The sequence below is a fragment of the Gossypium hirsutum genome, chromosome A12, assembly GCF_007990345.1.
Source record: "Gossypium hirsutum isolate 1008001.06 chromosome A12, Gossypium_hirsutum_v2.1, whole genome shotgun sequence".
NCBI lineage: Eukaryota > Viridiplantae > Streptophyta > Magnoliopsida > Malvales > Malvaceae > Gossypium > Gossypium hirsutum.
Window position 1 is genome coordinate 9,302,842 of NC_053435.1, and position 27,487 is coordinate 9,330,328.

The window sequence follows — 27,487 nt, forward strand, 5'->3', positions numbered from 1 at the left end:
TAGAGCTATCGCTCGTTGACACTAACAAGAAATCATCACCGCTTTCGTTGGCAAAATTAACACCAACTACATTGTCCTCGTTACTCTCAACAACCCTTTTATTTCGCAGTTTATAACAATCTACTTTGCGTGACCTAACTTCTTACAAAAGCGACACATTTTGTCTCGTTTCTTTGATGCTACCAAAACGGAAGCTTGCTATCTGCCTTACTATCTAAGCCAAACTCATTGTTGAGCTTGTCTTTACTCAAAAAATGACCCTTCACATCCTTGAACGATAGTTTGTCTCTATCATAAATTAGGGTCTCCCTAAAAGACTTATATGAAAAGGGTAAAGAGTACAATAATAACATAGTTTGATCTTCATCGTCAATCTTAACCTCAACATTCTTTAAATCATTGAAAAGATTAATAAATTGACTAATACGATCTCTAAGAAACTCACATTCATTCATGCGAAATGTAAATAAATGTTGTTTCAACACTAAACAGTTAGGTAGAGACTTGGTCACATAAAGAGTTTCTAACATTTTTCACAAGCCGAATAAGGTTTTCTTCATCAATACCTCCTGCAATACCCTATTCATGAGGGACAACTGGATTACAGTCAATGCCTTTTCATCAAGCTCTTACCATTCTATCTAATCTAGATTCTTAGGCTTTTTCCCAATAACGACCTCTTTCGGACCGATCTGAACTAGAATTGTCATCATCCGAACTTGCCACAGATTGGAATTTTTGATACCATCGAACTTCTCAATGTCAAACCCTTTTGTTGCCATCTCTGAACGAGTTGATTTACAAAAATTGGACTAGCTCTGATACCACTTGTTGGGGATCAACCCATTTTAGAACAAACAAGTAAAATAGCGAAAGAAAATGAGAAATTGAACACACAAATATAACTTGGAAAAACCCTCTAAAAAGGATAAAAAAAACCATGCGTAAAGATAATTTTACTATAATGGAAAAAGAACGAAGAGTACAAAAAGATAGAGATAAAAAACTAAACCCCGAAACCCTAAAACAAAGAATACTCAAAACGTAAACACAAAATTCTCTAAAAGTGTTTGAGTTCTAATCTTTTAATGTGTGTCTTTTCTAAGGTTGTAAAAGAGCCTATTTATAGGCTAAATTCGTAGGTCAAATAATAATAAAATAATCAAGACTAATCAGAGTTCAACTGAAACTAATAAATAGAGCTTAACTGAGAGATTATCTCTCGAATTTGACTGTAATATGAGTCCTATTCAACAATAATATTATGTCGGATGAAACTCTAGTAAAATAGACTCAGATACATTAGTAACTATACCACACTAGATAACTTGTATGAGATTAAACTACACACACTAAAGTGCAAAGTTCAAACGCATCATATGCAAATACATCTCTCCACCACACCATATTATACTCGATGATCCACAATAAATGTTAGATCATGGTATAACCTATAATGATCTCCGTATAATCACATATCCTGTACAAGCATGCATAAAACCCTATTAGCATGTCAATCGTATTTAACTAAGTTTACACGAGCATCAATTATATATATAAGTATTTTCATACTTGTAATTATTTTACTTGCATATTCATACCTTTTATTCAATTTGGTCTCTAATATATGAAACTAACAATTAAGTCTTACAATTTAGTCTTATATATATATATATATACTAAGCTTAATTTCTACCAATTTCACACCTAAATATTCAGGAAATCAACAATGGCAACTTTCAAAACTTTAATAGTTTTACAAATTGATACATGGGCTAGCTAAATCAAGCTCCTATGATCACAAATCTATAAAAATTAGAAGAAAATGACTTGAAATTCCCACCTAATTGTATGGCTAAATACTGCAAAACCTTAAGCTTTCTTTTTACTTTTTTTTTTCTTTTTTATTTTTCTTCTTTGGTTGCTACAATTTTTAGGGAAGAAGATGACACCTTTATTCTTTCTTCCCACTTTATTTTCTATTTATATTTTTAAGCTTTAATTAATTTTTAGTTAACAAATTTAATTAGATTTTCTTTTAATTAATTTATTATTAAACCAAGTTAATTATTATCATTATTATTAATCATTAATGCATGTTACCTTTGGTTTATTTACTATTTTGATCCTTTGGATAATCGTTACCTAGGTCCTCGACCCTTTTTCTAGTTAAAAATCTGTAACAAAAAAACTTTTACGATTTAGTCCCTATGCTTAATTAATCACAATTTCAGCTAAATTTCTTATCCAAAATTCAATTCATCTATACACTAGCTCTATAAATATCCTTATTTAATATTTATAAATCAGTTTACGAAAATAGGGTCTTGAAATTGTATTTTCTAACATCACTGGAAATCAGGTTGCTACAGAAATAGTAGAGGATTCCATTTACTCACAATTAAACTCCCAACACCAGTCTTTTTGTGAGCAACAATCTTACATTTTTTCTACTATTATTGATCCTTAGTAGGGATAGAAGGTCTTTAATTTATAAGTTTACCCCCTAAAGCACTGAGACTCTAACTCTTAGACTCCTTAATAGTTTAGTCTGAAGTTACTAAAGTTGATGACTTGGAGAAATTTGAGTTCTTAGAGCAATGGAAGTAGTAGCACTACTCATAATAACAGTGTCAAAGTTCACAGAAGTACCCTTGTTACCTTATACATGCAAACTTTCACCTTTGCATAGTAAATGAACAATTATTATAGAAACTTGACAATTAAATAGACAATACAAAACAACACACACCAAAACTACCACTAGAAGACAAGTTAAGAGTTTCAAGGAGAACATTAAAAAATTCACAACCTAACCAAACATTCAAGGGACGAATCTTTGTCCTACATTCCTCGCTTTTATTATTCATCTTTAATGTGAGTGATTCACTTTGATATAATAGTTCGCTTACCTAAAAAATACAAAAACTTGCAAAAGTAAATACAAAAAATTAGAAAGTTCGAAATAATACCTCTAATATTAAAGTCTGTATTAGAGTCTGTATGAGATTCATAGTCCATGATATCCCCACTTGATGGACCTCCTCTAATAGAAGGAAGAGAACGTGCATCTTTCTTCCTTTTTTTGTAAACCTCCAAAGTAATCCATTCACTTTCACTAGAAGGTTTTTGGGCAACGTCAATAAGTTTTACCCATTGAATAGTCTTAGTAATCTTTGCAACCCTAATCAACTTCACAACTTTAGTTCCCCTTATAGCTTTTGGAACCCTCACAGTAGCACTAGTACTTTCTCATTTGTTACTTTTGATTATTTCATTTGTGCTCAAGACAGAAAGAAAAACAAGACAACCAATCCTTATGTTCTTTACACAATCCTAGAAGAATATTTTTTGTTACACTATTATCCCCATATGGCCAAGCTTCATTACATGGCTTTACTCCATCGAGTTGAGCTTCGCTAATAGTATTAACATCCACATCATCCTAGCCATTAGGAATTTTTTCCATCAAGAAAAATCACCAAATGTTCCTTAAGCTGTGGACTTGCTCATATCTTATAGGCTTGTTTGTAATCTATTCAATTGGGCCTCTTTTACTTCACTCAATGAATAGGGAACCCAAGTACTTTTTTGCTGGAGGGTTTCACCTAGGCTTAAGGGAAACGAAACTCTCCACCAAAACTTTTTTGATCTTGATGTATTTATCCATCATCAAATAGATATTAATGGCGGTATTATCAACGACAACTTTTCCCTTCTTCAAATAGTGAACATTATGAAACCCTTTTGATTAGTGAACATTATGAAACCCTTTTGATTACTTTCACTGGAAAAAGTTACTATATATATATCCTCCTGAACATATTCACATAGGCTTCTTCTACATGTAGTCGACAATCTAAGAAATATGCCATTAACAGCCACCACGAAGAGCCCATAAATTGCACAAGAGCTACCCTACATAAATTCAATATATAAAAAAAGGGGTATAAAGGCAAATGAAAACCTGCTTCAAAAACAAATAGGGGTAACATAAACCAACTATTTTTTTTCTTGTGGTTGTTCATGTCACTTAGTCAATGGTTTCCCTTTGCAAAATCAAATTTTGTTTAAAATTATTGAAACATCTAATTCCCCTACATTCTAACAGTTTCCATGTTTCCTCTAACGATATAAAGCACTTAAATTCCTCACTCTCAATGGGAACGCTAAACATCCTAGGGGCTATATTACACTAAGGGTAAAATAAAATTAACAACAATATAAAAAAAGTAAGAACAATGTAGACCTACCAAAAAAATCGCACTAGAAGAACAAACGAGAGAAATTGCAAAAACCAAACAACTTAGAAAATAAACAATGAAATAAACCACAAACCCTTATCCCTATTTATAGGTTAAAAATAGACTCTAAAACTTTTTAAAAAAATTATTAAGTTATCACACACTCATGCACATGCTATTTCCCGTATACAAGAAGCTACTCTAATCAGAAATTAACACGTGCATCAAATATTAATAGTGACGATGATTTCATTTAGAACCTAATAAGTACGTCGTAATATATCATGCGTTTCAAAAAACTTCATAATTAAATAATTGTTCATGTATATACATGAACCTATTTACCCTGCCATAAATTCAACAAACTTAAAACTTTTACACATTTGAAATTCAAATTTCAAGTTTCAAAAATTTAAAGTGAACCTCCCTAAAACCTTCACCTTTTGCACCTATTATGTGATCCTCCTCAACAAGCTCACGAAGGTCACTTTATAAGCTTCTCTCACCAAATGGGGCAATTGTTATACCTTATGTACGCAGACGTCATAGTATGCCTCACAAACTTGATGATGTATCCATAATAGAACCTGATATATGTCTCCCAATGAAGCTAACAACATGGTGAACTTTGAATTCATTTGAAAACTTCATGCTGGCAAACCTCAGGTTAGACATCTCTTTTAAGATTATATGGACCACATGGAGGCTCAGGGTAATTTATTGTCAAACATTCTAAAATATCTTATCCTATGACATAGCATCATCGTCACTACCAAAAGTATCAAATTAGACTTCATTGTTAATGATTAAGACACATAGCTAAGTTTGTCCCCCACTATAAAAGGGCCATGCAAACAACTTATACACACTACATACTTACTCTTCCTTCTCCAACTATCTCACTCTTCCATGAACAAAGCTCTTTTCTAATTTTCACCTCTCTTCCCTCAATTCATTCATTGTCTTCCTCCCTTGTTCACCTTACTGGTTAACAATAATATTTTTTCTCAATTATTTTTTTAGTTGAGAAAAATGGTCAATTGATTTGGTAAAATCAGTAATAGTTTGAAACGAATGATCTTTAAAATACAAAGTCTGAAATTTTGTGTGAGGGGGAAAAAGAGTGAGGGTGAATTGTTTTTTCCACACCAATACAGTGACGATAACAGTGACGACGACCTTCTTTTCTCTTTTTATTGGAGAGAGAAACACAATGGCAAGTCGCAGCATATGATCCTTTCTTCTTCTTCTTTTTCTTTTTCTTTTTCTTCTTCTTCTCCTTCTTTTAATTTATGGATTTTGAAAAATTAAAAGGAAAATTAATTAATTAAAAGTTAAAATGATAGGTTTAATCAATTAAAACTTGTTTATTATTATATTTTAATAAAAAAAAGTTCAAATAAATTCAAATTAGTAGGAAAGTTATATAATTTTTATTTATTCCACATGGTGTAACTTGATTGGAGCCTTTTTGTTCTTTACATCCATAATACACTTATCAAACTTTTAACCAGTTTGTGGAGTTCAAAAAACTCCACTAATGGTGTATCAAATAATTATATATATAGTGTGAATATTTGGTACATTAGCAGTGCATTTCTTTTTATTCCACAAGTAGTCTTAAAAAATTAACATGTATCTCTATTTTTTAATATATAATCTTAATATATTACTATATCTCTATAGGACATTTGTTAACCTTTGACCCCACTTGTGGAATTTAAAAACTCCACTATCAATTTACGAATATATATATATAAGGTTAGTATTTTGTCCAATACTAGTGGAGTTTTTTTAACTCCACAAGGAGGAGTTTATTACATGACACGTCTATTTTAATTTATTTTTAATTTTTAATATTCTCTTAGTACACATGATGGCATTTCACCCTTGCTTGTGGAGTTTTTTTAACTCCACTAACAATGAATGAAATAATTTCTCGTATATATTATATTATATTATACTATACTATATTATATTATATTATATTATATTATATTATATTATATTATATTATATTATATTACAAGGTTGTATTTAAATATGGAAATAAACAAGAAAACTTTGTGGAATGCCACACTAACACAGAAGTTCCAACCAACTAGGGGAGTACATCAAGGATGTCTATTACACCGTACCTATTCGTTCTATACATGGAATGACTCGGCCATAATATCCACTCGAGTTTCAATTTTGGAGATTGGAGGCCTATTCGCTTATACCGATCAACTCTTCCCCTATCTCACCTATTTTTTGCAGATGATCTGATTTTGTTTGGCCAAGTAGAAGAGGATCAAGCCACAATACTTAAGAGAATCCTGGATAGTTTCTGTGTTTTTTTGAGACATAAGATCAATGCTAATAAAACTAATATCTGTTTCTTAGATGGAGTAAGTGAGAATATAAGGGGTAGATTTTGTAGTCTTCTTAGCTTTCGAAAAGTCCAAAATCTTGGGAAATATATGGGTGTGCCCTTTTTCCATGACAGAGTAACAAATAACACTTTGCGATTTGTTGTTGAAAAGGTTCAGAGCAAGTTGTAATGTTGGGATGAACGGTCGTTATCTCTTACTGGTAAGGCCACTCTGGCTCAACCGGTCATTTTGGTAATTCCCAGTTACTTCATGTAGTCAATGATGATACCCGAAGGTTTGTATGAGGAAATTGAACGTATGGTACATCAATTTGTTTGGGGAACTTCGAGTAGTGATAAGAAAATGGCTCGGTTAGCTAGGAAGATGTCTGTCAACCTAAAGATCGTGGAGGCCTTGGTTTTCAAAAGCTTCAAGATCATTACACGTTTTTTATAATGAAGTTGGGGTTCAAAATTGTGATAGATTCTAAAGCTCTCTGGATCTAGATTCTCCGAGCTAAATATGGGGTTGCCAAAGGTCTGTCCGACTCATTATCTTGCAATAGATGTTCTATTTTGTGGACAACCCTTACAAAGGTATAACCCTTTTATTCGTGAGAATCTGCTTTGGTTAGTGTAAGATGGGAAAAGTGTCATATGTTGGCAGGACCCGTGGGTACCAGGTGTGGGACCTCTTGTTCATATGGTTCCCGGTCACATGTATCTTGACTTGGATTGTGCTTTGAATGATATGGTTCTTTGGTAATGGCACTTGGAATCTAGATTTGTTTTTACTTTAGTTGCTTGAGGTGATAATTCGTAAGATTACACGGGTTTCCCCAGCGCATTTGGCAGCAGGTACTAATAGAATTATATGGGGAGGTACCTCGATAGGCTCTTTTTCTATTAAAAACGCTTATGGAAAATTTCGAGAATTGTATTGGAAACAGAAGTAAGATGTGTGGCACTTTCTTGGGAAGTTTCAAGGACCCCAAAGGGTTAGATTCTTAATTTGGCTTGTGTTCATGTAGAGGTTGATGACTAATGTGGAGAGATTTCGTCAAGGTCTTGAGCATAGTTTAGTGTGTGGGGTTTGTGGACACATTTCAGAAGACATACTGCATGCTATCAAGGATTGTAATGCTGCATGAAACATTTGGAATATTTTAATTCCCACTAATCAACAAGACATTTTTTATTCTAAAAATTTGCATGACTGGTTCACCTCAAACTTGTAGAACTTTCATAATTTTTGTTTTGGTGAGGTTGATTGGCAATGTTTCTTTGGGATTATTATTTGGCTTATTTGGAAGAATCGTAATCTCTTCATATTCTAGGTTATTTCTTAGAGTAATGCTGAGTCCATCAAAGTTTCATATAGCTGGGCCAAGCATTTTGCCTATTCTGGTAGAAACCTAACATGTTCAACTTAGATTCTGCCTTTTTGCACACAGTTGGTTGGGAATTGGGCGTGTTTATATACTGATGGTTCTGTCATATATGAGAGTAATTCTGCTCTGCAGAGGGAATTGTGAGAAATAGAACTGGGAAGTGGATTTTTGGTTTTAATAGATTCTTGGGGAGCTGCTCTGTGTTTGAGGCCGAACTTTGGGGAATCTTGGATGGTTTGAGCATTTTAATTAAACAGGGTTATGATCACATGATTATTCAGACTAATAGTCTTGAAGTAGCTACGATTTTTCAAAAGAGACCTACAGGAAAACCTAAATCGGCATTGATAAGGAGGATTTTTCAGTTGTTGACACAGTTTAGTCATTGAAGTATTTTGTATATTTCTAAAGAAGGCAATCAGGAGTCTGACAGGCTAGTCAAGCTAACACATGGGGAAGCCACGAGGTGCTAATTTTTAAAGTATCCCCACTTAGGGGGTTGGGTTAATGTTTGTAATCCATATTTTGTTTTTAATCTACAAATTCACCAAAAAAAATTACATATTACCTTTTAAATTATATTAGATAATTTACTTTAAATATTATTTTTTAATAATAAAATTATTTTTATTTCGGTTAATTATAATTGTTTTCATATTTTTATTTGTTTGTTAGTACAAATTTGTTAGTAAAACATTGCGAATCTGTTCATTATAACCAACCTAATATAATAACTTTCAAATCCAAACTTTTTAAATTTATTTTAATAATTGACCTCTCAATTTATTATAATAATTTGGCTTAATATAATATTTTGTTCTTGAATTTTACATTTTTTCTTAATTTGGTACTTAAACTTAACACTTTTTCTTAAATTAGTATTTAATCTTTTTGGAGTTTAATTTGGTACTTGAACTTGACTCTTTTTATTTAATTTGGTACTTAATCTTTTTTTTTGTTCAATTTGATACTTATCAAATGTTTTACAAATTACTCCAACATACTAAAAAAGTTTCTTTTATGAGGTAGCAAAAATAATCAATTGATGACCGATATGTGGCAGATGATATGATATCTTTTTGTATTTTCTATGTTCAATTACTTTTAATTTTATTTATTTATTTAATTATTTTATTAATTGAAAATAATGAATTTCTTTTAATTTGGGTTTTAATTTTTTTCTTATTTAATACTATTTCGTTAAGCATAACTCAATAAATTTTTGTTAAACATGAATTTCCTTTAATACTGAAATATTTTTATAGCATAAAAAAAATTAACGCGGTTAGTATTTTACATAATTTCTATAAAATTTAATAAATTCAGGTAAAAAAATACCAAATTTTTGTATCAAATTAGGCAAAGAAAATGCAGATACCAAATTAAGCAAAAAAAGTCAAATTCATATATTAAATATTGTATTAATCCTAATAAATTTAATATAATATTTTCAAATTTCATAATAAAACATATATTTTATATACTATATCATAGATTTTTTTATGTTAAAATTAAGTTTATATTATTTTTTTAAAATAATTATATTAATGAGTTATGGGTTATTTACTGTTATTCACGTACTAAAAAAAAGCTTGAATTGGAATAAATAAGATGCTGAGTTATGCAAATTAGTTAGAATAATCTATATTATAGATATAAAATCAAATGTAAGCATAAGAAACGTGTTCAGCAGAATAATAGTGAAAAGAAAACAAAAACCAAAGCCAAGTACAACTAGTCTACTACCCTTTCTTTTTTTTTTTTTTGGACAATTAAAGTCTACTACTTCTCAGGCTTAAGCGCAGTATTTTTTCTCAATCTAAAAAAAGCTGGCCTTGAGTTTTAGCTGTTACCGTTGGCTTATGCATAGTTCGAAAGAAAAGAATACTGACAACCTGCAAAAACAAAACAGAATCTCTTGTATCTGTGTTTGAAGTTAGAGTTGTTCAAGGCAAAACCAACTTTGGGTTTTTGAATTGATTATCTTAGACTCAGTTCTGCTTAAAAGGGTAGGTCTGTTAAATATTTTTTTACTTCGGCTTCCATTTGTTCTTGGTGATAGATGATCCTGTGGTCGAAATTCAGGTTGACCCCACCTTTGGGAGTCTTCTTTTTGCTGTTATGAATGTTCAGGAAGAAAAAGAGTAATAATTGGATGTCCTTTTAATCATTTTTTTTGCTTAACTATGTATGTGATCTATCCCTGGTGCTGCTCTGTTCTTCATTCGGTTGCTGGGTTTCACTTTTACTGAATGTTTCTTCATTTTTGGTATATAGATGATGTCTCCAAGACTTAACTTCTGGTCTATTTTTTTAGCCTCCTTAGTGCGGGGTTTAAACTTTGAAGTTGTGCCACTTAATCTGAGATTTTTAATTTCTTTTCAGCCTTTGGAGATCCTCTCAGTTCCAAGATATTACATTTTGGTTAGATATCGGGTATCGGATTTGTCTTTTTCTGTTGCTTATCGTGATTAATATTTCTGGTTTCAATTGGTTTGCAGGATTTTGGTGGCGGCTTCTAATTCTCAGTCGGCTTTTTCATGGATTTCAAGTGAAGATTAGATTTGAAGTGCTGGGTTCATTTCCTGCAAAATAAAATTGGGATTTTCAAATTGAGTTGTATCGGCATCAATCCAGCGGATACTGAGCAAGCTCTAAGTACTTGTTCATAGCTTGAGAATTTATATTGATTCAGTATGGAAATGACTTCAAGAATTGAGATGGATGAAGATAATGACAACAGGGGAAGCATGTGGGATTTGGATCAGAAGCTTGATCAGCCAATGGATGAGGAGGCCGGGAGGCTTAGAAACATGTACAAGGAGAAGGTATGTTTCAATTGTTATTTTCCATTTTGAATTCCTCTCTGTTTATGTCTTTCTTGTCTACATACAAGGTTTGTTTTGCAGCTAATTGAAATAAAGTAGCTCTTGATTCATGTTAATCCGACATTACCATTTTAGGGAAGCTGATTTTAGAGCCCTTTCTTTGGATCAAATTTTAGTTCCCAACTCTCACTCTTCTATGCATTTCAAGTGTTTGTCTGAGATGAGATAAATGCAGTCTAGTGTGTATGAACTTCAATTTGCTTTAAATAAATGGGTTTTAATGAGATTATTTGTAGTTTCTGATATGGTTTCAATTCCCTATAGAAATCCTCCGCATTATTGCTTCTGCGGCTTGCATTCCAAAGTCTTGGAGTGGTTTATGGTGACTTGGGCACTTCTCCCCTTTATGTTTTCTACAATACATTTCCTGGTAAAATTGAAGATCCAGAGGATGTTGTTGGAGCTCTTTCATTGATTATATACTCCCTTACTCTTATACCGCTCCTCAAGTATGTGTTTGTTGTGTGTAAAGCAAATGACAATGGTCAAGGTGAGCTGATATCCGTGGATGGGGATATGTATGTTATAATTTAATCTGAGACATGATTTTGATAAACAAAATACTTCTTGATGCATCACAGCATGCAGGACCATAGGCTTTAACAATTATTTCTTTCTTTCTTTATCCAAGTGCACTTCAATGCTACTAACACTAAATTCATATACTTATCTTTAATTGCTGAGAATGGATCTTTCCCTTTCTGATGTTCACGAGGCACCATTGGAGTCACACTCATCCTTGTTGTCATGCAGGTGGGACATTTGCTCTATATTCATTGCTCTGTAGACATGCGAAAATAAAAACCATTCCTAATCAACACAGGACTGATGAGGAGCTAACAACTTATAGTCGTTCTACATTTCACGAACAATCATTTGCTGCTAAAACAAAGAGATGGCTGGAGAGACATGTTTCAAGGAAGAATGCGCTTCTTATTCTTGTCCTGGTTGGTACATGTATGGTCATTGGTGATGGAATACTCACGCCGGCAATATCAGGTATTTTGTTTATACTCTCTCATGCTTGAACTCCAATGACTAGATAAAAGGATCAATATACCTGACGTTTCTTGTTGTCTTTTTCCTGTTTGTTTCATGCCCAAAAAGAATTAAAAAAGAAAAAATCTCTACATACATTGACCCAGTTTTTATAAGAAAGTCGATGGAATTTTACTTACTGCATTATTTTATTTGTCAATTGTTCTTAATTTGTAGCATGAAGGTCTTCCTATATTCTGAAAACTGATTATGCATTTTTTATCAAACCCATCAGATGAAAATTTTCTTATCCACTTGATCTGTTACTTTTTAGTGGTACCGTTTGGAGAATAGATGGAAGAATTACATTTCAGAATTTTACTCTGTTAAGGTCTCCATTATGGTTGATATTAAAAATTTTGATACACAGAATAGGTGTGCCTTTTGGAGATATACATATGACCAATCTAGTTGAGTGAAATGACATGGACTGTCTTGCCTGCTGTTCTAACAGAAAAATATTTATTTAAAATCCAACGATAGCTCAACTCTGATCAAGTTTTTTCTTAAATGCAAAAAGTTAATGGAGTCCTAATTTATATCTGATAAGTTTTCAGAAACTAATACATTTTACATGAGCAAGCTCATAGAGAACCATGAATTTTGGCAAACACCTTCTGAACTCATCCTCAATGTTCCCTTCCACTATTTCTTGAAAATGGCCGTTTGTCTATCTAATTTGGAAATATTTACTTTGATACTTATTACTTAATGCCAAAACTTGGAAGACTTGCTTATTGAGGCTACCATGCCTACTAAAGCTGAGATAAAAGTATATATTCCGGATGTCATTAACCGCCTGCATTACCATTTATTACCATTGTTTTTTTTATCAGTATTATATTTTTAAACCAATTTTACTGTATGGAAGTTGTGTAAAATATTGTTGATATGCTAATGTCAGCACACGACTTTCTCTGCTATCTTTGGCAGTTCTTTCAGCCGCTGGGGGCATCAAAGTGGACCATCCAGGCATGAGCAATGGTATCTCCTTACTGTTCTTTGAACTCATTCTACAATATTTAGCCACCCTTTTATAATGCCACTATTTATTTTCTTTGTCCATTATGCAGGTGTTGTTGTGGTTGTGGCTGTTGTAATATTAGTAGGTTTATTTAGCTTGCAGCACTACGGTACAGATAAAGTTAGCTGGCTCTTTGCCCCAATTGTGCTTGTTTGGTTTCTTGTAATTGGAGGCATTGGCATTTATAATATTTGGAAGTACGACAGCAGTGTTTTGAAAGCATTTTCACCTGTATACATCTACCGGTATTTTAGAAGGGGAGGGAAAGATGGATGGACCTCCCTGGGGGTATTATGCTTAGCATCACAGGTAAACTTACTATCATATCTCTATATCCCAATTATTTTCTTTATCAATTTTAAGCTCATAAACTCGCAGCAAAGCTGGTGACATTATTTTGATGACTAATGAATCATTACAGGTACAGAGGCACTTTTTGCAGATCTATCTCATTTTCCAGTTGCAGCTGTGCAACTTGCTTTTACTGTAGTTGTATTTCCTTGCCTTCTCCTAGCGTATTCTGGACAAGCAGCCTACCTTATGAGTAACAGGGACCATGTGGTCGATGCATTTTATCGCTCTATCCCTGGTTTGTTCTTATATCTATTTTATGGTCATTATAAATCCGTCTGATATGGACTAAATTGTCTCGTTAATGTGGTAAGTGTCTATTTGCAGATTCTAATTGCTTGTTTAAAATGCAGAGAGCATATATTGGCCGGTTTTCATTATTGCTACTGCTGCCGCTATAGTTGCAAGTCAGGCTACAATAACAGCAACCTTTTCAATTATCAAACAAGCCCTTGCGCTTGGTTGTTTTCCTAGAGTGAAGGTTGTACATACATCAAAGAAGTTCCTTGGCCAGATATATGTTCCAGATATTAATTGGATCCTCATGATCCTTTGCATTGCTGTTACTGCTGGATTCAAGAACCAAAACCAAATTGGAAATGCTTATGGTAAGTGCATCCCTGCTTACTTTTATCAAAGTTTCTTAATGCATTTTAGCTTCTTGGGTAAACTTGTGGGATCATTTCAATTTATGTATGTTGTACCTGAGAAAGAGTTGCCCTCAATTGTATAATAATTTATATTACTGCAGGGACAGCTGTGGTGATTGTCATGTTGGTAACCACGTTACTTATGACTTTAATCATGATTTTGGTTTGGCGATGTCATTGGATTCTTGTCCTCCTCTTCACTGGCTTGTCCTTGGTTGTAGAGTGCACATACTTTTCTGCTGTACTCTTCAAGGTTGATCAAGGTGGGTGGGTTCCTCTTGTTATTGCTGCAGCCTTTTTGCTCATAATGTATGTTTGGCATTATGGTACACTGAAGCGGTATGAGTTTGAGATGCATAGTAAGGTTTCAATGGCATGGATTCTTGGGCTCGGCCCTAGTTTAGGGCTCGTTCGAGTTCCTGGAATTGGATTAGTATACACTGAATTAGCAAGTGGTGTGCCTCACATTTTCTCCCACTTCATAACTAACCTACCTGCGATCCATTCTGTTGTTGTTTTCGTCTGTGTGAAATACCTTCCTGTCTACACTGTTCCAGAAGAAGAAAGATTCCTTGTAAAACGGATTGGACCGAAGAATTTCCACATGTTTCGCTGTGTTGCTAGGTATGGCTACAAAGACCTTCACAAGAAAGATGATGAGTTTGAGAAAAAGCTATTTGATAGCCTCTTCTTATTTGTGCGGCTCGAGTCAATGATGGAAGGGTGTTCGGATTCGGATGAATATAGCTTGTATGGGCAGCAAACGGAGCGGTCAAGAGAAGGTCTGTTGAACAACAATGGCAATGGCAACACAATTACTTCCTATGCAGATACCACAATTTCATCAGTGGATTCAATTGTGCCCGCGAAATCTCCAATGCATGGGAGCATGACGGTGAGATCGTCGGAGCACGTAAGCAGCCAGATGGAGACAGATGAGTTAGAATTTTTGAATAGCTGTAGGGATGCTGGGGTGGTACACATTCTGGGGAACACAGTGGTGAGGGCAAGAAGGGAATCAAGATTTTACAAGAAAATAGCAATCGATTATGTATATGCATTTCTTAGGAAGATATGTAGGGAACATAGTGTGATATTCAATGTTCCTCATGAGAGTCTGTTGAACGTAGGGCAGGTATTTTATGTGTAAGTGTAAGTGCAAGTGCTTATTTTTGCTGATTTAATAATAAATAAAAAAAGGAGTAAATTACATTTTAATCTATTCACTCCACTCCACCCCAAGTAGATTTCATTGAAATCCTTTCTTAGTAGGCAGTTGTTACAAATCCAAGTATTTTGATGTCAACTCAAATAAACCTCAAAATTGGATTTTAATTTTCATGAGAGTTATCTTCTGACCCAGGTTTTAGAAAATTCTGAAAGATTTGTTTTCACAAAAATGTTCAGATTTTTGAAAAGAAGAAAAAACAATTTCTTAAATGTTTTTGAATTTTTTTAGAAATTGTGTATGTGTTAGAAAATTTAAGTTATAAAATTGTTCGATATATCACTTAAAATTAATTACGGAATATAGTTAGATTTACTTATTATTTTTTACATTTTTCTATAGAAAATTATCAAATATGTGTACAAAATTAAATTATTGAAAATATTAATTTTCAATTGATTTATTTTTTCAATGGTCAATCAAACAAGACTTAATACTTTAACAAAATTTTCAAATTTGGTACCTATAGTTTCAACTTGTCTAATGTGGTACTTATACTTTTATTCCGCAACTCAGTATCTCACTTAAGCAGTGTTAATTCCTAACACAAATTGACATGTGGACCAATGGAGGAGTGCCACATGGCACTATTTGTCAAAAAAAGTTCAAAATGAGGGACCTACAAATAATTATACTTTTTTTTTTAAATTTAACATTTATTTTCCTTTTCTTAATTTAATTACAAAACGAAGCATTCATTTAATAACCCAATTAAGGGTTCCTTTGGATTCATCGCACATACAGTGTGTTGAAATCTTTCGTATAATTTTGTCTCGGTTTTTAATCTCACTGCACCACAGTTATTTGGATAACTGTTTGGGACACTTGCAGTGGCACAAACGTGCTGCACTGGATACAGATATCTTGACTGGTGCTAAAAGCTCCAGTCCACTTAGTTAGCTTTCTAAAATACAAAGCAAATTTAATAACGGTGCGTTTGGATGAGCGGTGCGTTTATCTGCCGTTAGTGTAAAAACAGAAGTGACGGTGAAATTAGATATTGTTGCGATATATTAGTGTAAGACATAAAGTAAGCTAAATGTACCGCACCGCATTGCACACACAAATTTGGATTCATGTGGTCAGATTATAATGTGAAAAAACAACTTATATTAGTAGATAATTTAAACAGTCCAAAGTCTAACCAAAACTAAGTAAATCGATTGAAAAATTATTATGTCGTCTATCAAGTCCAATTGATGAAATGTCTTGTCTTGGATATCAAAGCGAATTACTTTCAAAAGATAGAGACCTAGACTTTATTGTCTGGATTGACAATCGGACAAGACCCAAGTTGAATTTATCCTATATCTTTATTAATTTATTCATTTGTGACGTTTATAGTGTGACATACCATAGTCCTGAGTAGATGATGGACTTTTTATGCGTGACATATACTTTAATGTAAATAAAATTCTGAGTTCAAATAAATAAGGAATCGAAAACTTGTGCACTAGGTATACGACTTTTGCATGATGTGGCATCATCCCACAACAATGAAACTCATAACCTACTAAAGGATAAAATATATCCTCTTATTGCTATTACATGATTGATGAAAAAAAAGAACATGACCACTAGTCATTAGTCATAAGACATAATTTAATTACTATATGTTAGTAATTGACTTTCAGAGATATAATGGAAACCATGAGATAAAATAGGATCATACTAGGAGAATGAATTTTATTTAAAGCGATTAAGGATATCCTATTAGGGTAATACACTTATGATAAGGTCATTAGATGAGCACTTAAAAAAATAGCTTTCATAATGGTATATAATAAAAGACAAGTCAGTCATGGTACTATAGTGGAATGACTTCATAATTAAATAAGTTGCAATTAATAGGTGAAGAGTCGTAACTTAATTAAAAATTATTTGATCTCTAATTGTATATGTCCAATTAGTCATTACGCTAACTTGAGATAACTCGAAATGGATTGCATATAGAATTGATGGATTGTGGAATGAATGAAATCGATAAGTATAAATAGCATGTATCATTATCCATAGTGAATGTGTTTTCTCACTAAATATAACAAAAATATTTAAAAAATTAATTTAATTTCATCAAATTATTATTTAATTAATTGTAATTAAATAATTAAAATTGGAAGTGAAAATTAAATTAATTAGGCATCATATATTTGTTAAATAAGGCAATTAAATTAATTGTCTCATCGATTTTAATATAGCATAATAATCATGACTTAAATACAATTAAATTTGGGTTGAGAAATTTATTTATTCAAGTTAATTAATTAAATTAATTAACTGATTCATATTTTGGGTAATATAAAATATTTAATGGATTAGATAAATTATAAGTGTTGGATAACACAAATAGGCTTGGTTACTTGATAGGGGCGGCAAACCCTAGTATTTTACTAAGGATGCCGCGACCCCTTGTATTCCACTTCTACTAGAATATTGTATTTTCCATTAAAATATTTTTTTAATTAAACCTTATTCGAAAGATCTCTTGTATCGTTTCTCTGTAAAAAGGAATTCTATGAGTTAACCTATGGACATGCATAATATACACTTTTTGAGCATTGATATTTTGTTGAAAAAATAGTGACAATTTATTTTAGAGAATAAACTCTATTTTTCGCAAGAAAACTCATAGTTTTCGGTTAATAGAGAGAATTAACTTTGTAAATTTTCATTCTGTGTATTGGTTTGATTCGTTTGAGCCCACATCCAAAGTGATTCGAGGTTTGAAGATAGTAGAAAAGATCGATCGGTTGAAACTCGGGAAATGACGTAGATTGCGTTCGCAAAAATCACAAGTATAATTTCAGTTAAAGATTATTACAATAAATATCACAAAGGGCTAAACCGATTTTTCAACAATTGAAATCAGACTATTAATTTGAGATACGAAGTGACATTCTTAGATTATATATATGTTTTGGATTATTATATATGTGAATGAATGCATGAAATATTTTATATATTTTTGTTATGAAGTAATTTTATCGAATGTTGTGATTTCTAGAAATTAGATCGGCTGTAATTTAGGATTTTCCATAAATTTTGGGTTTATAATTAAATCGGGGACTGTCATCTTCCCGAAAGTTATTTTTTAATTTTATTTTTGTAAAATTTAATTTTTAATCTTATTTTTTTTTGTAAACTTAAAAAAATTCATGTAAGCCGAAAATAAACTAGAAATTTTTGTAAGCTAATTTTTTTACCGAATCAGAGAAATTAAGTGATTGACGATGTGACCAAAACCAAGCGAGACAACACAAACCCAATGAAACCAATGGCGGAGAAGATCGACTGGTTGAAAGCCTGGAAACAACCTAGATCGCCTTCACACAAAGCATAGGTATAATTTTGGTTAAATTTTATATATAAATATCACAAAATGTTTCATTTTAAGAAAAAATTTAAACTTCTGTTGTGCCAAAAAAATACTATTTTCCAAACCATTTTTTTCAAATATTATTATCAAAGCTAGGTTGTGCTACGTTTATAATATAAACCGATATTAAATTTTTAGTCTTTCTCTTATTGTTTGACTAAATTGAGATAAGAAGTGTCATTTTTAGATTGCACCTAAGTTCAAGGACTAAAAGAGACAAAAAAATTAAATAGAGGGTTAAAATAACTCTTTTGTAAAGTTGCAGGGGCAAACTAGACCTGATCATGGGTCAGGCCATCCGCCCAAGCTCGAAGGCCCGCTCGAAAAGTGGGAGGGTTTGGGCAAAAATATAGGCCCGAAAAATGGGCTTGTACAAAAAATAAAGCCCATTTTCTAAATAGGCTAGCCTCGAGTAAGATTATTTGGTCCGACTCGAATTTGCCTAAATTTTTCACTGTTATTTTGTTGTTGTTTGTTGCAATTTTGCTATTATATTGCTACTATTTTGTTGTTATTGTTTGGATATTGCATAACTTTTGTTTTCTTATTAATTCTAGTACTATTTTAGAGGCATTTGTTTGTTAAGTTGCAACTATCTTAGTATTATTTAAGTATAAAGACTTTTTTGAATATATTTTCAATTTGCTGTGAAACATTTATTTGAATGTTTTTAGTGTATTTTGATGTATTATATTTATATAAATTTGTTTTTATATAAAGAAATTAATGTGGGTCGGGCCAAGTCGGGCTTGGCAAAATTTTTAGCCCATTTTTTGGGTTAGGTTGAGCCCGAGCTTAAAAACGGGCCTAAAATTTTACATTGGCCCAATCCAAACCCAGCCCGACCCATGATTAGGTTTCGGACAAATAATTCGTTATGTCTTTTATTTACTTGTTTATTTAATTAGGCTATAAGCTAGAGTTTCTAAAGATTCCTTTAGGAGATCACAAATTGATGGATATAAATATGGTAAACTATACCCAAGGTCACTCTAAAATAGGAAAAATCCTATTTTAGTCACTTTAATTTTTTTTCTCAATTTAGTCTTTCTAATTAAGATAAATTTTCAAATTAGTTATTACTATTAAACATTTTGTTACTCCATGTTATAAGAAACAAAGAAAAAAAATTATATGAGAATAGAAGGGGGAGAAATTACTTGTATTTCATCTTTTAAGTTAGTGTGTTTATAGATAAATCTATATAGTCTAAATAAGAAAAAAAATAAATTAAAACCCTAAAATCAATCCTAAGAATATGTAACACTCTCCCTCAAGTTGGAGCATAGATATTGGTCATGCCCAGCTTGTTACATAGATAGTCAACCCTATTCCCATTAAGTGCCTTTGTGAACATATCAACAGCTTGGTCTCATGTCTTTACATAACCCATGAAAATTGACTTATCCAAAATTTTCTCTCGAATAAAGTGACAATCAATGTCAATATGTTTGATTCTTTCATGATAAACCAGATTTGAGGCGATATGAAGAGCTGCTTGATTATCGCATAAGAGCTTTCTTAGTGACGAATGCTCTAACCTAATTTCAATTAATAGATGTTGTATACACATGATTTCACACGTGGAATTGTGCTATAGCCTTATACTTTAATTCTGCACTAGATCAAGATACAACATTTTGCTTCTTACTCTTCCATGGTAGTAAGTTTTCACCAACAAAAACTGATCGTCTCACGACGTGCGAATGTCGAGAGTGTAAATATTGCAATTAAGGGTCCGTTTGTTTGCTAGGAAAATATTTTCTGGAAAATGTTTTCCTGGTTTTCCAGTTTTTGTTTGACTGAAAACATTTTTCATTTGGAAAATGTTTTCCAAGACACAGGTAAAATGCCTTACGTTTTAGGGAAAATGTCTTACGGGTTTCATTTCTGTAAGACATTTTTTGGTTTCTCCTTCATCCAGGTAAAAGTCTTTCTCCTTTTTCTGTTCTTCATTCCTTTTCCTTCTCCCATTCTTCATCTTCTAGTCCGTCGCATATCTTCTCTTCTCAGGCTACTGTTTCGTTTCCTCTCTTTCTCTCTTTCTCAAGCAAATCTCATTCCTCTTCGATGGGTTTTGGCTTAAGGTATGGCATAAAGCTCTTTTTTTTTCTTCTTGTTCTTTACTTGTCCATATTTTAACAGATTTATGCCTGAAATTTTATGCCTTTCTTTGTTTCTTTAGCTAGGCAAGAAACTTGAATGATTTTGGGATTCCCGAGCTCAAATTTTTAAAAAAGAGAAATACTGGAAACAAGCTTGAAATTGAAACCGATCGATTTCAAAAATCTCTAATTTTTGTTCTTTTCGTTGTTGATCTCTCTTCAGATTCATCTTCTTGTTGCGGTTCTGCAAGATTCTGTTGTTGTTTCAGGTAATTCTTTTGTTTTTGAATCAAATTTTTGTTAGATTTTTCAGCTGTTGATTCAATGAATTTTTAGTCAAAATGAGTTGAAATTGATTGAAACTATTTCTAAAATATGATAACCAAAAAAAAAAGGACTTTTCTTTTTGGCTGATTAAACCGGTTACTTTTGGTTCATTGAATGGATGATGGATGTATGTCTTCTTGTATGTATATAAACCAAAGCTTTACTTTGATCGAGGGATAAAAGTAAGATTTTAATTACTGGATATTTTTTGTGGATGAAGTTAATCATGTGCTTGTTTAGGTTATGATGCCCTTCATCTTATTCCAAATTATAGTCTTTTTTATTCGAGTATTGTTGTTTGAAGTATTTTCTACATCTTATGAGTTACATTCTAGAAAGGTATAATCTTTGCTTGGCGCTTGCCATAATAAAATCCGAGGTATCAATCCTTTTTATTATATAAATTCTGCAGCTGATACTGATACTGAAACTTCACTGTTCCAAAACACATGTTTGATGGTATGTGCTGTGAATCAGATTATGTGATTTTAAAATTTTCTTTGTTTATTCCATGCGAGGTTTAGGTTCTTTGCTTATCTTTATTAGCCAAATATTCCCCCCCAAAAAATGGCAAAATAGCTTTAACATGGACTTCTAAAGTTAAAATATCAAAAGCATTTTCCTATTTCTGTGAAATTTGAACATACTTTTTATGGATGCTTGTGATCTGTTTGGTAATTGCCTTTGTATATAAAGCATAAAATATTTTGCTCATAGTAATACAGACTAAATCATAGAGAAGATTCAATATTTTGCTCACAAATCTGATAAACTAGCAGCTAGAATTGGAGTTTCTTCCATGTTGGATTACCTTTTTTGAAACCACTAATTACCCCATAATCACATTGACATTCTAAAACAGAATTTAGTCCATCTATTGTAATTAGAAATTTAAGAGAAAGAAATAAGACATGATAATCTCTTAATCCAAGTTTAAACGGAATAAATAGAATTTGTTCCATCTATTGAGAATGCTAGAATCCTCTTTCTATTTATTATTCTTTTGTTGTTTTCTCTTCTGAGTAGCCATGGTAGCTCGTAGAATCTCTTCATTACTTACTCGTTCACGCTCTGTTTCTTCTTCATCTATTTCTACTTCTTTGTTTTCATCTCTAGGTACCCAACCATCCCTTTTCTCTTGGTTTTTGATTTAACATAGTAGTTTTCTGTTTGGTTGCTGAGAAACTGAAAGAAAATAAAGGAAACTGTTGGTTTTTGTTCTTTTTCGAAAGGTTCAAGCTTTGTGCTTTGAAGCTTTTGTTTGACTGTTTTCATATATTTTTATTTCTGATTAGTTTTCTTACCATCTAAAGTTTAGTTTTTTGTCATGAAAATGTAATTTGGTGCCACATTTTGTTTGAAAATGTGCTTGATTCTTGTGCTTGTTGTTTTTGTAAATGATGCACATTTCCAGTTTTCCCCAGAAAATGAGCTGCTAATATTAGAAACCATGACCCTTATCGCTTCAAATAGTCTTTCACTCGTCTCGTAATTTTGTCTTTGTAGTCTACCAAAAGGGGTTGGCTTGTCCTGTACATAGAATTAGCAGCCAATACCTTGATAGGCAACAACAACATATATTAGTCAGATAGATTTTAGTTTTAACATCATCTCAAGCTTAATATGAGAACTATTTTGGGGGTTTTTGAGCTTGTATTCATTTATCTTTCCTAATATAATTTGAATGTGTATGCTATTCTATGGAACTCTTTAGTAGAAATGAATACTGAATTGAATGAATATTGAAATTGTATGTATGCCAAATAAAACAAAAATTATTAATAGTAAGTATGTATGCCAAATATAAGTATACGATGTTAATTTTTAGGAGTTTTCATTTATTTAAAACTTATTAAATTATCAAAAAGAAGAAGCTATACTTCATTATTATTACATGAAAATTCAAAGCAAAAACTGTTAATTATTATTAAATGATGTTTAAAAGATACTTTTAGAAACACTTGTTATTTTGGTAGGATTACAAATATTGCTTTTATTAGTTGGAGGGTCATGATTATGCTAATAATCAACTCTTTGAAAGAATATATAAAGAATGCTGAAGAGTTTATTTTACTTGCATGTTCATGATGGGTATAATAAGATCCAAAAGATTATGATTATTTGTTCAATCATAAACAAGTGATGGTATATGATTTCTTTTTTTTTTTTTTAGAAAAGAACAGATGATACATGGACATCTCCCTCTATGATTAAAACTTTGGCAGCCAAAAGGAAATGCTCAATTTGTGTATATATAAAAAATAATTAAAAATATAGAGTGAAAAAAATGAATATTAATAAAAAAAAGTCCACTAAAGCCAATGTATTATATAAAATGTTATTGCATTAATTGAACATAAAATGATTACTTTAAGTAATAGTAAATGGTTTTCGTAGCAAATTGCACTTACCACACTCTTTTAAGGTTAGTTAACGTATCATTATGATAATAATAAATTATATTAGATACAATAGTTGACCACTATATTAATAATATGATTGTTTATGTTTCCATAGGGTGTTTATTAAAAAATCTACAGTATTTTTCTTACTATTAAACAATGCCTTATAATATATATTTCAATCTAAATCATTAATCCTTACATTAAATATAATATCACTGCTATAAATGAATCAATTAATCTTAAAAAAAGACAAAATAATAATAATAAGAAAAGGAAACAAAAGGGGAAGTGCATGGAAAACATGTTGAACTTTCCCGGTCATTTCAGATACTTATATCGTTGTTTTATTAAAAATTATAAATGAATATCAGATATCTTCATGAGCTACTAGTGTATGAGATATCAGTTTTCATATATGTATGTATGCACTTTAGTCATGGTAACTTTATTCATATATGTGATCTTATGAAAAGCTTGCATCTTTTTTGTAGTGATCAAATAGTTGTGTGGCATTATTTTGTGTAGATGGATTGTAGTCAAGATCAAAATGCAATTGTCAGAGTCGTGGCTTCAGTTTTAGCTTTTAGGCTCTTTGGATTAAAAATAAAAAATTAGGAAGGAAATTGCTTCTCACCTTCTTGTGAATCGAGATTATGAAAGAGAAAATTATATTAATAGTATTTTATATAGTGGTGACCAACATTGTATTAATGTGATAAGGATAAGTCCGATTGCCTTTTTTAATTTGTGTGATATTTTTAGTAGGAATAATTTGTTACAATCAACTAAATCTGTGAATATTAGGGAACAAGTAGTTATATTTTTACATATAATTGGTCATAATGTAAGATTTCGAGTAGATATTATAGATCAACTGAGACAATTCACTGTTATTTTAGGGTTGTATTGAGAGCTATTTTGAAATTGTATAAACTAGTTATTAGATTATCTAATGAGTCAACTCCTAGTGAAATAAAAAACAATACAAGGTTTTATCCTTATTTTAAAGATTGTATTGGATCATTAGATGGAACTCATGTTCATGCATCCGTTCCACTTAGCATTCAACGAAGAATTCGTAGCTGTAAAGGGAGGACGACACAAAATGTATTGGCTACCATTACATTTGATTTGAAATTTTCCTATGTTCTAGCTAGTTGGGAAGGTAGTGCAAATGATTCTAGTATTTTAAGTGATGCACTTTTATGCCCAAGAGGATTAAGAATTCCGGAAGGTAATAATTATCATTAAATACCAAATAGTTCTAGTAAGCTCATAATTTATTAGTATTAATTATGTTTTGTAAAATTGTAGGTAAATATTATCTTGCTGATGTTGGATATGGCATCCGAAATGGATATATTACCCCATATCGTGGTGTCCAATATCATTTAAAAGAGTTTAGTGCTCAGGGGCCTAAAAATGCAAAGGAACTCTTTAATCTTCGACATTCATCATTGCGAATCACTATTGAACCTGTTTTTGGGGTTTTTAATAAACGGTTTCGTGTATTAGATGCTGAACCATTTTGGAATTTTCAAACTCAAGTAGATATAGTTTTGGCTTGTTGTATCATTCATAATCATATAATGGGAGTTGATCCTAGTGATTTACTTAATCAAGGATTATTAGAGGAGCCTAAGTCTGATTTGTTAATACCAACTCTCACAGAGCGAGAAGAAAGAGAAGAAGCAAGAGAATGGTTTGCTAAGAAAGATGAAATTGCACAAACTATGTGGACTGATTATATGACTAGAAATATTAGGTAGGTTTAGGGCTTAGGGTTATTGTTTCTATGTTATGTATGTTTTAGTATTAAATTTTTTTTTTGTTAATGTTGGTTGGATAATGATATTGAAATTTTGGTTTGTTGGATTTTGAAGTTATTATGTCTTGAATTTGTTAGGTATTGATTATGTTTTAAGCTTGTTAGATATTGGATTTATTATGTTTTAAGCTTGTTGGATATTGAAATGATTGACAATGACGATTATTAATGTAGAATGGGTAAGGGCAACAAAGAAAGGACCTCCAATCAATTTACGTGGACAAAACCGATGGAACATCTTTTTCTTGAAATTCTAGCAGAGAAGGCCCAGAAAGGAAATAAGCCTTTTAATACTTTCAAAGCAATTTCTATTAATCGATTTGTCAAAGCTATTTCTGAAAGATTTCAAGTCCAATACAATGCGAAGTATGTGGAAAATTATTTGAGGACTGTAAAAAACCAGTGACAAAGTGGACAATGAGAAGAATGAAGATGATGAAAATTTATACTCATTTTTTTTTCTTTTATACATGGATTACCCTTTAGTTAATCTAATTATATTATTTTCTTAATTAACTAAAACATAATTAAGCATAATCTAATAATAATTTAATCTAAGTGAAATTTAACATCATCATCTGCTAGCTTATGCCAAAAATTAGTTTATGACAACATGTTAATTTGCATGGTTTCTTATGTTTAATTTGTTTTATTTCTGAACTGATCCCTGTTAAATTAGTGTTTTTATGATTTAATATTGTCAAGGATGCAATTGGTCAAAAACAAGCTAAAAAGGGGGCCAAATTGAAACACAATCATTGAAATAGGGCTAAATAAAAAATGTGGAGAAAGCCAAGGACTCATCAAATATTTTAACTATATAAAAGCCAAAAATAGGAAAAAGAATCTTATTTTATTTTTTATTTTGATTTTATATTAATTTACTTTAGGCTAATTTTAGTAAACTCTATGTATATAAATATGGCCTTTTATGTTCTTTGAAAAATCATCACTTAATTCTATTTCCTACTTCAATTTGGAATTGGAATATTCTCCTTTTTCTCTTTCAAATTGGCGTGAAGCATTCTGCTAGTTTCAATTGCAATTGTCTTGTTTTTACTAAATTGGGCTTATTGCTTTCCAAGTGTTTTTCTTTCCCATTTTTCACCCCCTTCATCAAAATTACTTTCCAAGTTTACAAAGCATGAATAATTTTATGCTTCACTAAATTTCATCTTAGCCTTAGGCCGGTGTTCTTTCCAGTCGGGAATCGTGAGATACGAATTCGTGTTAAAAATCCTTCCAATCGATATTCATTTTTTCCTAAGTATCGAGATAGACCAATCATCCCTTAAAGTTAAATTCAATTTCAAGTTAAAGTGTACGTTGGGTTGGAGTCATATTTGCTGACAGTTGGAGATTTGAGTCGGTCATGCTGTATTCAGATATTCAGGAACAAATTGAGGAAGAAGTGATAAGGTTTAAACGACTCACGCGGTTGAGGCTGTTGATTCGAGTTGGGTTCTTCAGAACGCAAGGCTGCTGGAATCTTGAATCGGGAACACGTGTATCTCGCTTATATAATTGGTAAGGGTTGATTTTTAAGTCGTACCAGAACCAATTATGAGAGGAAGAATTGGTGGTTAGGACGTTCTTAACTGCTATAACCAGCTTATCGTTTGAAGGAGAAGATTAATTTATCGATTCTTGATACGAAGTTTACTGAGTCTATGGCTAAGGCTTATTTTATCTGTTTACAAAAGTCTAAATTTATTTCTAGTTTACATTTTTTTCAACATTAATAAATCGTTTATTTAAGCTGATTAGATTATTTACTTTCTTAAACATTCTCAAACTTTAGGTACGTTTAAAGTCGTGGGCATGACTTTTGACATGATGTTTGACACGATGAATATTCTGTTCATAAGTGAACACGGAAGTTGATTATGATATCCAATCCCTATAGAGTCAACCCTACTACCACTCTTTACTACAATTTAAAGTTATTTTTGTAGGAATTATTTTTGGTGGTTTCGACGCCCATCAAATATTGGCACCGTTGCCGGGGATTGGAGATATTTTTTTAATTTTTGTTTATTCACCTTATGACCAGATCAAAACTGGGAACGTTAGAGTTTGAACCAGAAATTGAGAAATTGGTCCGACAACTATGGAAAAAAGCTGTTCGTTGTGGTAAACGGCCAAATCCCGGATTCGAAACTATATCATATACCGAAGAAATTTTCTCGTTTGACGAACCAAACTAGATGGCTAAACAGATGATATGCCAACTCGCTACGGCACTGGATGAACAACAACCTTTATGCATAACCTATCCG

General features: G+C 31.8%; 2 protein-coding genes across 7 annotated transcripts; both read left to right on the forward strand.

Annotated features, from left to right (window-relative positions):
- The first annotated feature begins 9,670 nt into the window (after positions 1 to 9,670).
- On the forward strand, positions 9,671 to 15,157 carry LOC107935891 (potassium transporter 10). The gene is given in 10 exon segments (XM_016868521.2): positions 9,671 to 9,997; positions 10,490 to 10,816; positions 11,141 to 11,366; positions 11,630 to 11,875; positions 12,848 to 12,898; positions 12,988 to 13,218; positions 13,221 to 13,247; positions 13,360 to 13,527; positions 13,643 to 13,897; positions 14,041 to 15,157. Coding segments are annotated over 9 exon segments (2,385 nt in total). The 5' UTR covers positions 9,671 to 9,997; positions 10,490 to 10,684; the 3' UTR covers positions 15,090 to 15,157.
- A 4,956-nt stretch (positions 15,158 to 20,113) lies between these two features.
- Positions 20,114 to 25,660, forward strand: LOC107935871 (uncharacterized). 6 transcript variants are annotated; one of them, XR_005906110.1, is made up of 5 exons: positions 20,131 to 20,467; positions 20,557 to 20,630; positions 20,872 to 20,917; positions 21,388 to 21,434; positions 25,383 to 25,660. XR_005906110.1 is itself a non-coding variant. In XM_016868500.2 (4 exons), exons 1-4 carry the CDS (start codon positions 20,315 to 20,317, stop codon positions 25,130 to 25,132), a joined length of 354 nt encoding a protein of 117 aa, XP_016723989.1. In that variant the 5' UTR covers positions 20,114 to 20,314; the 3' UTR covers positions 25,133 to 25,429. The 6 variants fall into 6 exon arrangements, 4 of the variants coding, with proteins under 4 accessions (XP_016723989.1, XP_016723994.1, XP_040938583.1 ...); XM_016868500.2 differs by lacking the exon at positions 21,388 to 21,434 and having other exon boundaries at positions 20,114 to 20,467; positions 25,052 to 25,429; XR_005906111.1 differs by having other exon boundaries at positions 20,123 to 20,630.
- Positions 25,661 to 27,487: the final 1,827 nt, after the last annotated feature.

What these genes read in the sequence shown, in the direction of transcription:
- LOC107935871 (XM_016868500.2), top strand. Translation starts at nt 20,315, where the DNA reads ATGTTTTCCTGGTTTTCCAGTTTTTGTTTGACTGAAAACATTTTTCAT. An exon ending in TCGATGGGTTTTGGCTTAAG is followed by an intron (nt 20,631 to 20,871) that starts GTATGGCATAAA and finishes ATCTCTCTTCAG; the next exon opens with ATTCATCTTCTTGTTGCGGT. An exon ending in AGATTCTGTTGTTGTTTCAG is followed by an intron (nt 20,918 to 25,051) that starts GTAATTCTTTTG and finishes CAACTCTCACAG; the next exon opens with AGCGAGAAGAAAGAGAAGAA.